This window comes from Oxyura jamaicensis, chromosome 2 (genome assembly GCF_011077185.1).
Source record: "Oxyura jamaicensis isolate SHBP4307 breed ruddy duck chromosome 2, BPBGC_Ojam_1.0, whole genome shotgun sequence".
Classification (NCBI taxonomy): domain Eukaryota; kingdom Metazoa; phylum Chordata; class Aves; order Anseriformes; family Anatidae; genus Oxyura; species Oxyura jamaicensis.
In genome coordinates, this window is record NC_048894.1 from 110,333,507 (window position 1) to 110,348,549 (window position 15,043).

Genomic DNA, 15,043 nt, shown 5'->3' on the forward strand with positions numbered 1-15,043 from the left:
GCCTAATTTGCTGCTCCATGTTCTGCTGTTTGTGCTTTTCACATGCACAACGTTCCTTGGAGGGACCAAAGCTAGTATGAGGCCTATTCTTCTACCAGCCATTACCTGAGATTCTCTCAGAAGACCAGGCTGAATTTTTGCCTCTCTGCTCTTCCCCAGCTGACTGAAAGGTTTCCCAGTGGCATCACTCGAACAAAGATTTTGTCACAAATCCCGTGTGACTTTAGGATGAGCGGATTATTGCAGGCTCATCATACTACGCTGCAAAATTACAAAGCCTTTACAAGGAGCAGTTGTTTTCTCTTATAAGACCCTGGACAGATGGCAGGATTTGACTATCTCTAAATCAGCTTAGTCAAATGCATTATTAGTTCTCCAGCCCAACATTCATTGTGTATTCTTAATGAAACCGCTGAACGAAAAGGGCAATGTGCCAAGCTCAAAGCAAGCAAACAACAGAAATCCATTTTCCTCCAAGATCAACCTCTTCATGGTATGCTGTGCACATTTGTACAAATCAAGGAAGACAGAGTTCCTCTTGAAAAAGTAGCTCATTACAAAACACAGATGATCAAAACCTAAATTCTACTTTTCTGTGTACTTTCAATTTAATCAAGTGCCTGTTGTTTTGTTGCAGCTATGATGTAATTCAGGAAAATCAGGAGGTCAGATGACCGCCTGCCACAGAAGAACCACACCAAAAAATAAGCACAATGGGCTTCCAGGTATCTAAAATAACAGGTCCCCTCAAAGGCTGGAAGTGCATCACCTCTGTGAGATAATCCCATCAGCAAGTGATGAGCGATTCACTCATCAGAACAGGCACCTAATGCTGGAGCATGACTTAATGCTGTCAAGTAAAGATGCCTCTTAGAAATCAAAGTAGAATCATGCAATCCTGAATCCCTGCTAATTCTCCTCTCAACAGCAGAGTGAATCAAGAGCTTTTGTGGATTTGTAGCATATTTGTACCCAAGCATTCATAGCAGATTTGTACCCAAGCATTCAGAGAATTTTTTTTTTTTTTTCAGTGCATAACCAAAACTCATATTGTTGGAAGACAAGAGTCAGCCATATTTTACTACGGGAAACTCTTCTCAAAAACATTTCTGCCTGTCCTCCTTGCAGTGATATTTTTCCTCCCTTGTCACCATAAGGCTAAAGCCCAGGAAGCAGAACTAACGATCACCACTGTGCAGACAGCAATTCTTCACTGATGCAACTGCCCCTCAATCACAATCTTACTTCTGTTTGTACCAGGGATTTAAAAAAGAATCCTAGATATTAGTATAGACTAAATCAACCCATCTTACACTGCTTGAATTTTGAGTATGAAATGCTCTTGAATATAGGTGTGGCATTATTTTTAATGCAAAATTATGACACATCTTTTGAAAAACCTAACAATCTGTGCTATTAAATGCATGCTCAGATTTTCATTAGCATAAGAAGTGGTTGATTTTCTGTTTGAGTCAATACAATGAGTAACAAGTATACTCCTATTTGTACTGAAGTAGAAACAGTATCCTTATATAACCTATACATTTATTTCCCTAAGTTATTGCCTGAAATAGTCGATATTTCAAGTTCCCAATGAAAGAGATTTAAAAGAGAAATTTTAGCTTCCCAGACAAGTACCATAATTTTCACTGTCTGTTAACATTTTTAATAATTATGAGACACATGTAATCAATAGCGTGTAAATAGAATTTGTGTACACAACACACAACAGTCTCCTTAAAACATTTTGAAAAACGATTCATTTTGTGATTTGACATGAGCTGACGAATGTTGAACAGCTTATTCACCATTGTTTGGGACAGGGGATTTAATTCATGCCTGACTTTTACACTAATGTGAGAGTTTGTATGTACCTTTATATTTGCATAGATGCTGATTAACTACGTTATTCATACACAACAAGCCTATGCTCAGTTAGGTGGGTCTTCTGAAATACATGGCAATTAAACCCTCCTACGTATGAATCACTGAGCATTCACAGAATACTTTCTATATGAGTACTAAGTGTTTACAAATGAGGCTGGCATATTTTAAATAATCTTCACCACTTCACCACCTTGGTTAAGACAACGAAGTAATGCTATCATCATGTACAGAGTCGCAGGCAGACACAGATTAAATAAGGTGACCTTATTCCTTACTCCCATCTTCCCACTTACAGCTATAGCAACTGGACACTGAATTTCACACACACCTTGAATCCCTAGCTTGAAATAAATGGAGTATCAATTCAGGGTAGCTTACCGGTTCTGCAAAAAAATTATGATTATCATTAGTTACAATTCTAAGAAGCTTCCCACAGATTCTAACACATTTGATCATGCCACGCTTTTCCACAGGAATCAACAACGTGCAGTAGGCTCTCTGCTGAATTCCTAGTTCTGAAAAACGCAAGCATCACCACCACCAGGGCTAAAGCTGAAGCCCCAAAGGAATTTTGGAGGAGAAAAAAAAGCTACTGACTCCTTCACAGTCTCCTTCAAGATGACAAAGATAAACAGAAGAGTCAATATGCTAATGGTCACAGTGCTTATTAGAGACAATTTAAAATGGTGCATCTGACCCATGGGAAATTCTAACCTATTGAAATAGTTCTTTCTAGCTATTAACAAAAATATTTTTTTTAAATATGAAAATTTAAAAGCTCTCTCCATGGAAGATAATGAAGTAAAGTATGTCCAACTGACTCTCATTAGACATTTTTGAAACAAAAGCTTACTTTACCAAAGTGAAATACTTTATGTTTTCTTAAAAAATGTATTTTAACAGGGGTTTATCATCTCTATTTTCACTGTTAGGGCCTATCATTATCTTCTCTTAAAAACACGAAGGAAAACTGTAAACAATATTTAGTATGCAAAGCAAATGACACATGAGATTATCATTTGTAAGTAAGGCACCAGATTTATGAACCGGGTTTCTACAAATGCTGAAACAAAACCAGGATGCATTTGCTTAATCTGAACTGCACCAAGAGAAAAAAAAATGTGCCTACTTCCAATTTCTGGATTTGTAGCAGTGAGGAATTACTCCTTACACTGCATCCTACTGAAGGAGCATTCCCATTTTATTATAAACAGCTGCAAAAACCTGGATGGCTTTGGCATTTTACCATGTGTAGTTCAATTAGCGGGCCTTTCATTTTATTGTTAAACCAGGCATTTTCATACACAATTTTGTCTGAGTACAAACCTTTTAGTGACAGCCATTTGTCATTCCCACATATATTAGGGATGAGAAAACAGCCCGCCAATTAAGATGCCCACACTGCCCCTACCTCTAGGCTCAGTTAAAGTAAAAGCTCGGTTTTCCATTTCAAAGAAAGTTCAAAGACAAGAAGAAAACACTGTCCTGCAAAGGACACAGGTATTTTTATTGATTGCTGGAAAAGTTTAGTTAAGGAGTAGGCCACCGGATCTACTCTGTATCATAACAAACAGTTGTGAGTCCCCATCCTGTTCAACAAGAAGGTCTATCTAGTTCTCATTCAAGTCTTGGATTAAATCTATCAATCTGACAAAATGGTGGTCTGAACATTCTTACAACAGTCACAGCTTAGAATCAAAGACATGGAGTCAAATAATGGTCAAAGCAAGAAGTTTTTAACTGGCTTTACATTTCCGTTGCTACTCCAGCAAGACATACTACACTATTTCTTAGACCCCATATCACCAAGTGATAAAAAGGAAAAAGCGCACAAAAACAGGACATCTTTAGGTAGAAAAACAATCTTTGATCACTTGTCTTCTCTGCTTCCATCCAAATTTCTGGGTTGTCAAAAATTGCCAACCTATTCTGTAATTACTAAGTATTTATTCCACAATCTATTAGTCCTTTATATAGTACACTGAGAATTTATCCAGGAGAAATTACTTAAAATAAAATATTCTAAAATAATAAAATAAAATTATCTAAAATAAAACTAAAGATAATATTTAAAAGAAGTGAATAACAAATAAGGTTACATTATCTGTAGCTCCAGCCTCATTTCTTGAAAACTACGTGGACTTTCTTTCCTCTTTTACTGAGCATGAGACTAAGTATCCCATGTTAAGACACTTTTATGCACCTGTTAATTTAAGTCATAAATACTACAAATATACTGCCCACTGAAAGCACTCCACGTTTTCACTTTAAGATAACAACAACAAATCTGAGCTAAATTAGCACCAGCAGAGAACACAAAATACTTCTCTTACCTCCATTTCTGTGCAGTGTAACCGGCCTGATTTATCTGTAATTAAAAAAAAAAACAAAACTTTCAGTTTAAGTCAATCGACAAAAAAACTAAAAAGTCAACTCTTTTTTTCCACTTTTAGCCAAATATTCCTTTCCTTACTTCAATCACTCATTTCAATAATATTGCAATTACACATGCATCGCAGAATTAACAACAAAAAGGCCCTGCCCTCTTTATTTGTATCCTTCACGACTCTCCCTTTTAAGACGTGCCTTTAATGTTTGGGTTCATTATTTAAATTGTATGAATGATGCTCAGCCATGGAGGGAACATGAAAACATGTTGGCTTAAACTAAGCAGGAGCAAGTAATTATTTCAAGAGAAAACATACCATTAATTCATAGACCAGGAAAAAGCCACTTGCTTCATCTGATACTTCTGGGATATCAGAGGGTTCAACAACAATATGAAGTTCGAGCAAGCTAAAGCAGAAACATTGTTGTAAATTTTCAGAGGTCCTTTCTTTCACTTTTTGTGTTTCCTCTGTGTTCAGAAACATCACTTTGGAATTTATATAGCATGCAGAAATTAAGTGTCTGAATTGTTTCATCAAATTGAAATCTCAACATTCTCAAAGACAAAGCACTTCGGTGTAAAAGTGCAAGTGGCTTGCCAGTTTATGAAAAAATAAGACTGACATTTCACATCATATACCACTCCACTAAAAGCTGCAAGATTATAACTTTGTTTTGATAATTTATACGAGAACAGCATGAAGTAGGACGTAGCAGGGTGATTTTCTGTTGGGAAATTGTATTTGGGAAAATGAAATATTCCACAGAAACATTCCACAGAGAAGGGGAGCTCCCCAAAACCTAACTTTCAAAGCATGTGGATCTTTAATTTGACCTCTGTGGTCTTTGCTTTTTGGGACCTCCTGCAGCACCCCAGGAGAGCATGCAATGGGCAGCTGTAACTAGAAGGGCTGTCCTCAACAGATCACCTGGAAAGCTCATGGAAGCTCAACCTACTGGTTAGCATAATATTTGTACACTGGAGCAATCATGCTGACTTAGTACCTAAAATCTGAATGGCATACAAAACCAGAGAAGAGTCACCCACACAGAAAGAGATTAATTTTTCACGCTAAACTAGTCACCCTCCCTTTGAAACTGTAGGTTACCTGCACCTTGAACGAATAAGGAGCAACTAACTAACAGAGGGAAAGATGTTTACCTTCGTTTTGAACTCTTGCCAGTGTAAGCTGAATGCTTAACACCGGTGGCTTATTGCAAAATGAAGCACAGAAGAGTGACTTAATAAGGCAGCTTCTAAATATCGCATCCTCTTAGTGGAAGGACTGGTGATTCTGGTCAATTCACGTCAAGATCCACATAAGAGACATTCCTGGTGCTCAAATTGGTAGCACTCATACGATTTTTTAAAATAAAAAATGGGGGTAATTCACTGACAACTTCTTTATTATTGTTATTTTTTATTTAATACTCCTACAATTATTAGCAGATTTATGACTATTGGAGGCTACTTCTGTGAAACTGAAATGAAGATGACCAAAACATGTAAGACAATACAAGACCAATTCACAGAAATGTAGTCAAAATGGAGAAAAAACAAACAAGCAAACAGACTTTTTGGAAAAGAAGTGTTTTTGGAAAATTACTACTTCAGAAAAAGTAAGTGATTTTAAACCTATAATCACACAATGGCACACCATTCTGCCAGTACGTGCAATCACTGGTAAATTCAAGTACTTTGACTTGCGTCTCCTGTAGCATGACCAACAGGAGTCAGGTCGTTTACCAGATCCTCTCAGTTGCACAGACTCATCACTACACTTCATGGCTACACTGAGGTCCTACGAAGATCCTTTCATCAGAAGTCTTAACCAAATTCTTACATGCAAAATAAATAAATCAGCCCAGACCGAAAGAGGTAAAGCGAAAATTCTGTTTCTGAAAGGAACATCAAGAAACTTATCTCACGGGCCCGTTGGTAAGTCTTCTTTGATAAACTTCCATGAAAGAAGTTCCTCAAGCAAAACCACTTCAACTTTAGAACCTTTCCTAGTTTCACATCTGGTACTACCAAAATTTACTACTGCTTCCAGAGAGATATATATTTTTAAAATTATAACTAATGCAGGGAACATCTCAAGCTGAATTATTTATTCCCATTACTTGGGAACTGGGCAACACCACAGAAGAGGAAGCAACGTCTATACCAGCACCTTAGAAAACAATCGTATTGTCAGGACTCCATATGCTGAGGAGGAAACAGGAGTAATGAGTAGTTTAAGTCTCACACCAGCTCAAACACACCACAGATGGTATTCTAGACAGGCACAAGCTACTGGCTGATTTGCACCATTTTAACATTACATTCTGCATTATGGAAATTATTTACTATACCATTTACTCAGGAGATTTCCCTGAGCTGTTTGCAGATCCTTTGTTTGACTCCTTTGGAAATGTCCTAGATTACTAAGGACCCACGTATTAACACCCCCAAGAAACATAGATTTACTTGAATCTATGAAGACTGAGCTGAATTTGCTCTTGTATGGCCCATGCAAGCCAATTTAGTCATAATGGCTAGCTATAGGAATTTCTTCTCTTCAGCTGCGATGCCTGGAACAAACAAACTTCTAAACGTAGCCTAAGGGTCACACTTTCCTAATTTGCGCTGGAAGAGAAAAAAATAAAAAGATTTATATATAATACATATACACACACACACACCTATAAGAAGTCATAAAACTGTCTCTGTCTGCAGGCAGAATTGTTTATCTCGTAAATAACTGAAGGTTCACAAACATATTTCAGCAGCTGCTCCTTGACATAGATCCAAACCTCTTTGCCCTTCAAAACCGTTCAACTAGCTGCTAACCTGTGCAGCATTTCTACCATTCTTAATGCCAAAAGATACATATCAAGTGTTTTTCCATGATAGCTTTTCCAATAGTGACTAATGCATTCATTACTAGTAAACAGCACAACTTTAACTGTCAAATTAACTTCAATTTTTAAACAAGCTGCAGTTTGGGAGATCATATGATTCTTCCCTCATGGGTTGATGAAATGCAAAAAAATGCAGTTTTTGAAAGAAGGTGAGAGGCTTAAATTGGAGGTTTCCTGTATGCCTGAAAACAGTCTTCAAAGAGACGTATAGGCCGCGGACTAACAGTAACAACAAAACAAAACCAACAAAAACCTTTGACCATCGATTTTCATTTCTCACAATTTATATTTGAAAATTATTCAAGCCCCTGACAAGCTGAGTCGGGCCAAACTTTCATCGAGCATTAGGGCACTCTGACTCATCCCTCAAGCCAGGAGCATCAGGTCACTGCTTAGACAGGGAGAATTAACTATTTCCAAATAATCATTTTGGAATGCTGTTTTAAAAAGACTGTACTCAATTAAATAGCCCGTGCTTCACTGAAGGGCAATTTCCATGCCTTGCAAGGATTAATATATCCCAGATAAAGGTCTTCACAGATTTAAAAACAAACAGCAAGCCTATCATGTACTGGTGCAAAAAGTAAGAAGCACACATTTAAGCACGTCATTTTAAAGCTGGAGGTATGTATGGAGGTATGTCAGTATGTTAAAAAGGACCGACTGATACAGGGTATTTGCAAGAAAGCCTTCTGGATGTGCCAAACCATTTGCACTCCACTATCTGAAATAAAACCATGGAGCTGATGTCTGTGTCCTGGCACCACAGCCACACGGCTGCTGCTGCTTCCACTGCGAGCAGCTGCCCCAAGAGCCTCAGAGCCCCTTCCCAGCCTTCCAGCAACATCCGAGACTCCTCTGCACTGATCTGAAAGTGTTTCCTTCAAAACAGATTCAGTCTCGATTGCAGAAGGGAGATCATCAAGATCATCAGCACTCACATTTAGAGAGCAGCGTAGCTGATGCATGAGCTAGCAATAAGCCTGAAAGTCATTTTCTGTTAAAGATTAATATTCTACTTAAATATCACAACCTATTTCTGCAGGTTTGGGGAGAACTAAGCCTGTTATTTCCACAATAGCAGATCTCAGGGTGCCCTCAGGAAAGACAGCCACTGCCCATTTGTGCTGGAGGACAGAGGGAGAGGTGGCAGGAGAAGGAACACGGGGCCCACCTGAAGGGAGAGAGGGAAAGTCTGTGAGTCACTAACTCAGGACCCACAAATTCAACAGGCTTTAATCAGGCCCCCAAATTAAGTTAAATTTATGTGTATTTTCTGGCTTTCCAGTCTGCAAGAGGCACTGTAGCTACAACAGTAGGTTTTTCCCTGGCCTGAAGAGAACAAGGATCTCCTTAAAAACTACAAGAGCAACAAGCACCCATTGTAACCATCTGATTGCAGGAACTGGGGCAGTCCTTACCAAATCTGACCAGGTTTTCGATCCAAGAGTCAAGATTAGTGCCAATAAAAGGACAGGACAAGAATAAAGACAGCAAAGGCACCCAAGCGATGTAAAGAAAAGAGTCGATACGTAAAGCATGGGTTTAGTAATTACATGGAGAGGAAAGCAGTGATGTAGCAGGAGTGAGCCAGGCTTCTGGCACAGGATGGTTATTACAGGACAAACAGATGAAAGGCATGGAAGAACAGAAAGAAAGCCTGGGTAATGAATAGAAAAATGGGAAAATGGCAAAGAAAATATAGATAAATCTTGAAGATGGCTATCAAGGTGCGGGGAGGAAGGTCGTGAAGGCTGAGAAGATGAGGACGTGGAGGAAGCAGATGGGGTTAGGAGGGGAAACAGGAGACCCCTCGGAGCAACTAGCAGAGGCTGACGTTTTTAAGGAAAACACTTAGGCCTTAAGAGTCAACATATCCCTCCTTCAAACTATGTAATTAGGAGACGACAGGTAGTGGGGTGAGTCCTCACAGCTCATGGCTTTTTGGATCTGACTCATGATTTATGTATCGGCCTCTGGTAGGTGATTTAGGACTGGTATGCCGCACTTCTCAAACTGGGAGAGGACAAAATGGAGAGAAAGAAAACTGTAAGACAATACAAATAAAACTCTTAGAGAGGTTAACATACTGAAGGAGGCCAGGGCTTTGTGTCAATGGTTTTTTCATGCCTTCATCTTTCTCCATTCAACCCGGATTCGCTGAATTTTGTACAGTCATAAGTAATCCTCTGCACATTGTACAAAACAGGTAATGACTAAGAGGTCTTCACCCAGTTAAGTTTTGTAATAAAAGAATTTAAAATAATAATCTTCCTTAATACCAAATTAAGGAACCCACACTGCATTAATGCTACCCTGTAAGGTACAACACAATGATTGCTCATGGTCTTGTCCCATTTTTGCTGGGCACAAGGAAACTGGCTCTGGTCACCGTGCAATTCTTTCTATGGTCTACTGCTCACCCTCTATAGAAAACCCATACGTCTACCAAGGGATCGAGCCAATTTTTGTTATTCTAAGATAAATACCGTGGTAGACACGCATCTCCAAGTGCTGCTGAGTTCTACTCACAGCTGCCATCCTCTTCCACAGATGCTTATTTGAGTACAGATGCTATGCTTGTTCTTCCCTGGCATGTCAATATATCAACTCTCCACAAAGAAAATGAATATGCACTTGGACTTCACACGTCTCAAAAAGCGTTTGTTTGTTTGTTTGTTCAAAGCTGAATCCACTGAAGTCTGAGGGAGTTTCAAGCAGGTTATGGCTTTTGTAAACTGATAACACAGCACTGCTGGACCAGTTACGAGCTTTTACCCGCTGCTAATAAGCTCTCTCAAGCAGATGGAAAAGTAGTTCTCAGTCTTTCTCTACCTTGGCTATGTCTTTGGAGTCTTGTATTTACACTGCACAAACTGACTCATCTTTCTGTTGCTCTTAAAGCTCACAGCAATAAAACCCAGTGGCGTGCTCATACCTCTGCGCGTGTCACGCAAGCTACTGCAGATTTTATCAGCGGTGGGACAATAATTGTTTTGTCTCCTTACTGGACCAACGCTGTAACCTAATAAATTAATTCAGAAACAAAACGTGAACACTCTGCAATTTTCTTTCAATAGAGATGATGAAAAAGCTTCCCTGTTTCTTAAAGATACATTCAGCGTCAACAAGGATCCAGGATGCTACGTACCTTAATCCCCTCATCGCCTCCCTTACTGCAAGGCACTTTCTCTAGCCTCACCAACGCACTCACTCTCCGTCCAGGCTCGGGACTCCAGGGTCATCTCTGCTGCCTGTCGCTCTGACGCCCTCCTTTTCTCGGAATTGCCCCATTAGGTGGTCACTGACTGCGGCATCATACACAGCTGCCCTCTTCATCTTCAAAGCCTGTCTCACGCTGCCCCTCTCCTACCCATCACCTCTTGCTGTGTGGTCACTGCCACCTCTGGCCAGCCCCTGACGCTGGACTCCACGACCCATCACTTTTCATAAAGCACCTTTGTTCTTTCTCCTGTGGTGCCCCTCACAGACCTCACATTAATCCCCTGCAACATCACGGAGAGGTCTCATTTCTCACTCCTACTCTTCAATCACCGTTAGCAATGACAACTACAATTCTACTTTTCCTTCTACAGCAACATTTAATTGCACTAGTAAAAAAAAAAACAACATTAAATTACTAAAAGTATTATCTTTCACTAAGTCATTATAAGCATCTGGAGCCCACAGTTCCTCAAAGTTCCTTGCTGTTAAGCTTTCCTTAGGAACAATAAATGCAGATTTCCGACAACACCAAACTAGTCGCTCTGCCTTCACAACCTGATTACCATCTTTACGTTTTTGTGAACAAATCTGGCAACCGAGGCTGCCTGTAAGTAACTTCCTTCCACTTGTTTTGTGCAGGCATCTGCAATGTGATTTTATTTATTTATTTACTCCAAGCCAAAGGCATTACATTTTCTTCCTACCTTGACATCCACCACTAATAGATACACGTCTTAGAACTCTGACAAGAAGTTTTGAGGCTTTATACATCATCCCTTATTATCTTTAAATACAATTCTTCCCAAATATCCCTGAACAAAATCTGAATTCAGAGCATAATTAAGCGTTAATTCTAGAAGTAGGATCTATTTCAGCAGTAGTCACGGCGGCCCCTGTTTTGAAGTTTAAGCAGCAAACACGGCTACTCCCATCCATTATCTTTCAAAAGGGTCAACCAAATTAGAAGGACAATGCCAGGACATTCATCTTCTTCTGAAAAGCATGCCTATCTTTCATAAGCACTCTTCAAGAGGCCGATAGATGAGAGCGTCTTGATGCACGCAAGGAAAATTTGCATTTATTAGTCCTATATTTCTCCGCCCTGCCTTCCAATACCTGGGCACACAAAGAAGGACGTGAAAGCCATTACAGCTGCCAACACTGCCTAAGCTATTCCTCTCTACCGTGTCTCACCCCGAGCCCTCTGAGTCCCGTGAAAGCCACCATGCAGTCAACTTTTCTGCAATTGTTTTGATTCAGAGCCGGAGCTCTGCATGCGTTATGCCCTGCCTCTGAACACCTGGCAGCTGCCCAGGAGAAGAATCTGCACAGCACTTCAGCAGCTTCCCTCTCTGCTTCCTCCTCTGGGGCTGGAGGACAACACAAAAGGAGGAGGGGGATGATGAGGAGGTGGTTCTGGTGCTGGTTTCCTACTCGCATGCCCATCACTTTGTTACAGCTTCAAGTTTAAAAACACCACTACCGCTTGTAAGCGCTGTTCCTCAAGGAGAGGGCTCGAAGCACTCAAACTGCACATTTACAACCAACATTTTAACTCACTCAGAAGGTATTTTTATTGCATCTGGCACTTTACTAGATGCTACTATTAGTTCCTTTCATATAAACTGCAAGTAAAATAGAGAAGACAAAAACATCCATTAGGTAAAATATGTTCTACACTCTATCTCCAAACTCATCTTTCCGAGCAACCCACATTTCTGTGGTCTTCAGATGTCAGACAGCTGCAATGATTCATTCCAAGATGACCACAGGGAACTCTTCATTTTTTTTGCATGATCACGTTCATTTCTTACTCGCTCCACTTCTGGCAGGACGATAAGGTTTGCAAGGCACTGTGAAAACAGCTCTTTTATAAGTGTCCCTGAAGCAAACTCTGCGAGGCGGCCGCGTTTGCTCCTGAATTAGCCGGAGCTCTGCTGACAGGCGTGACTGATCACGTCGTTCTCCCGGCCCCGAAAAAAGCCCGAATGTTGGCGACCCAAAGACAGCATTCTGTGGGGACTCCTTTATTTGCCACACAGGATCCTCTTGTTTACCAAAACAGAAACCAACAGTCAATATTTGATGCTGTGATGACCCAAACCTACACGCCAAACTACAGCCATACATTTTTCATGCACTGCAGTAACAGAATAGTTTAGCAGCTCGGAGTATTAGCCCACAGAATCCCTACTGCTCTAGCAAATCTTCTGACACAGCCACTTAAACTTGAGTTGTCTGAGACACGAAGGCTGGAAAACAATTACCAGGAATCCTTCCTGATCCTCCTCCTGCTGGGGATTCACACGGTCAGGTAACACAAACACTCGCATGAAAATGAACGGTTGAGCAAGGTCTCCATTCTCAATCATTTTTTACTTCTCTATAACCAAAAGCTAACTGATTAAAGGAAAAACAAAACAAAACAAAAGATTACTAAGGATCCAAGGATTAGCAGACTACGCAGGTAAAACTGAGAAGATTTTAAAATTGTTCTCTGGTTTTAGTTAATGACAGGGATTTGACTTCAAGGTTGTTTTCCTGCCATCCGTATCAGTGAAACTCATCTTTCTTTCCTACCTCAAGGACATTTTGTACAATTTCTAGGTGTTTTCAGTCGGAATTTCAAGTATTGCGCATTAGCCAGAGAACTGATTCAGGAGAAATGGGTTTGGAAACTCACCACCCATTTCTACATAATCAGTACTTCTTTTCAGGATAGCTTTAATGTGTATCTCAAGAGTAAAATTAACGTGGCCAGACGGCTTCAGGGCCTATGCTGCCACGCAGGGCTCCCCTAGCCATAGCACCGGGGCAGCAGCTCTCAAGCTTTCATTGCTGCTAAGCTGAATGCCCAAGCGTAAGAATAACTATCCCTTTGAGAGGCTTGAGATGAAGGAGGCTCGCAACGCTCATTAATCATCGCCCAAGGACGTTGCAGGGAGTAATAAGGAAAAGAACTGGGACAGTTCAAAAGATACCAAAGAGCAGCAAGCCTGCTGCCGGCTCTTCCACGCAGCGACCTACTGGCATCCACTGCACCATGCAAATGGTGATTTCCAATGGCAGCCCGCCACAGGCTCTGCAAACCAAAGAAAAATACAAGCTGCTGGACTAGGACCACCTTGGCTTCGTGTTGTTGCCAGGTATTCCTATGAATCCTTGGTAAAAGTGTGAAGGCTGAGCATGGCCTGTGCTGCATGGGCACATTCGGAGGTGCTGGGATGACCTGGGGCAGGCAGAGGTACAGACGTGGGATCGCTGAGCACGGTCTAGCAGCCAACATCTGGCCCTGAGCTCCTTCCCTTGCCTGTTAATTATAGCTGTTGGAAGGGTGCGTGCCTGGTGGTCCCCCCTCATGCCCTCCCACGTAGATCTGCGTGTGCGTGCCAGAGCGGGGCCCGAACTTCACGTTCGGATACACCCCGCAGGCCTTTAAGAACATACCGTGAGAGGCAGCAGAATACGGCCACAAACAGCAAGGAAATGGTAACAACAAAAAGAAACGCGTACTAAATCACTGCGTTTCCTACCGCTGACAAGAGAGAGGAAGAAGCCTGGTTACTAGACTCATTGAAGTTCTGGGAGAAAGTTACAGCCCCTCTTCCATTTATTTTTTTTATTATTTTTTGATATTTGCATGTGCCACCGGCCCCAAGCTGGCCCGCTGTGCATCTCCAGGCAGGCGCCCTGCTGAAAGCCGTCGCCGCTCCGTAACACGCAGCACAGCATCCACGTACCAGCTGCCAGGGGATCATTAACCCCACTCTGTGAATCCACCACGGCGCTCTGCTCCACGCTGATTCAAAGCCCCAAACCTCTGCCCTCCCAGGAAATTCAGTGATGCTGAATCCGGCTAGCCTGACAGCGGGGAACGCCATCGATGCGCGATGACCGGCCTCGTCCCAGTGCCAGCTGGGTTTAGGTTGAAAAACCCCTAAACCCCAAACCCAGATAAAGCCCCAAACCCCACATCCCCCCTTACACAGCCGCCAGCCGGGACCCCGGCCGAGCCGTGCCCGGCTTCCCAGGGTCCGGGTCCCTCGGACAAAGGCGCTGTAGGGGGGCTTTTGGGGGGGCTCGCCCCTTACCTGCGGCGCTGTGGGGCGGCCGCTGGGGCTCGCCCCGCTCCATGCTGACGGCGCCGTCCCTCCAGACGCGGAGGTGCGCGGCCGCCCCCGGCCTGCCCGCGGGGGTCTCTCCGCGGCGGGCGCGGGCCCGCAGCCAGCCGCAGCACTGGTAGCACACGGCCCACGCCTGCTCCTCGTTGATGGGCTGGTTGTACAGCCGCAGGATCTCCTCCAGCGACAGCGCCTCCGGTTGCCCTCCTCCTCCTCCTCCTGGTTCTCCGCCGCCGCCGTCCTCATCGTCGGCGGCGGCAGCGGGGCGGGAGGCGCCGGGCTGCGGCTCTGCGCCGCGCTCCCCCGGCAGCGCCATGCCCTGCCGCGGCTCAGCGCCCAACGCTGCTGCTGCTGCTGCTGCTTGCACTGCTGCTGCTGCTCCTCCTTGTGCTGCTGCTGCTCCCTGCGCTCATCCTCCCCGCCCCGCCAGTGCCGCCAGGCCGCCGGACAGCCCGGCCCAGGCAGGCGGGCGGGCAGCGGGCGGCCGGCGGGAGGAGCGGCCCCGGCGCTGCCGCCGC

General features: G+C 42.8%; 1 protein-coding gene across 4 annotated transcripts in view; it reads right to left on the minus strand.

Annotated features, from left to right (window-relative positions):
- SPIRE1 (spire type actin nucleation factor 1) overlaps positions 1-15,015 on the minus strand; it is a 124,698-nt gene extending 109,683 nt beyond the window's left edge. The window contains exons 1-2 of one of the 4 annotated variants that reach the window (XM_035318359.1): positions 14,496-15,015; positions 4,221-4,255 (exon numbers count right to left, since the gene is read on the minus strand). In XM_035318359.1, the coding sequence (XP_035174250.1) occupies positions 4,221-4,255; positions 14,496-14,841 (381 nt within the window). In that variant the 5' untranslated portion in view covers positions 14,842-15,015. The remainder of the gene's footprint in view (positions 1-4,220; positions 4,256-14,495) is intronic. The other 3 variants (XM_035318360.1, XM_035318361.1, XM_035318362.1) reach the window with 3 other exon arrangements.
- Positions 15,016-15,043: the final 28 nt, after the last annotated feature.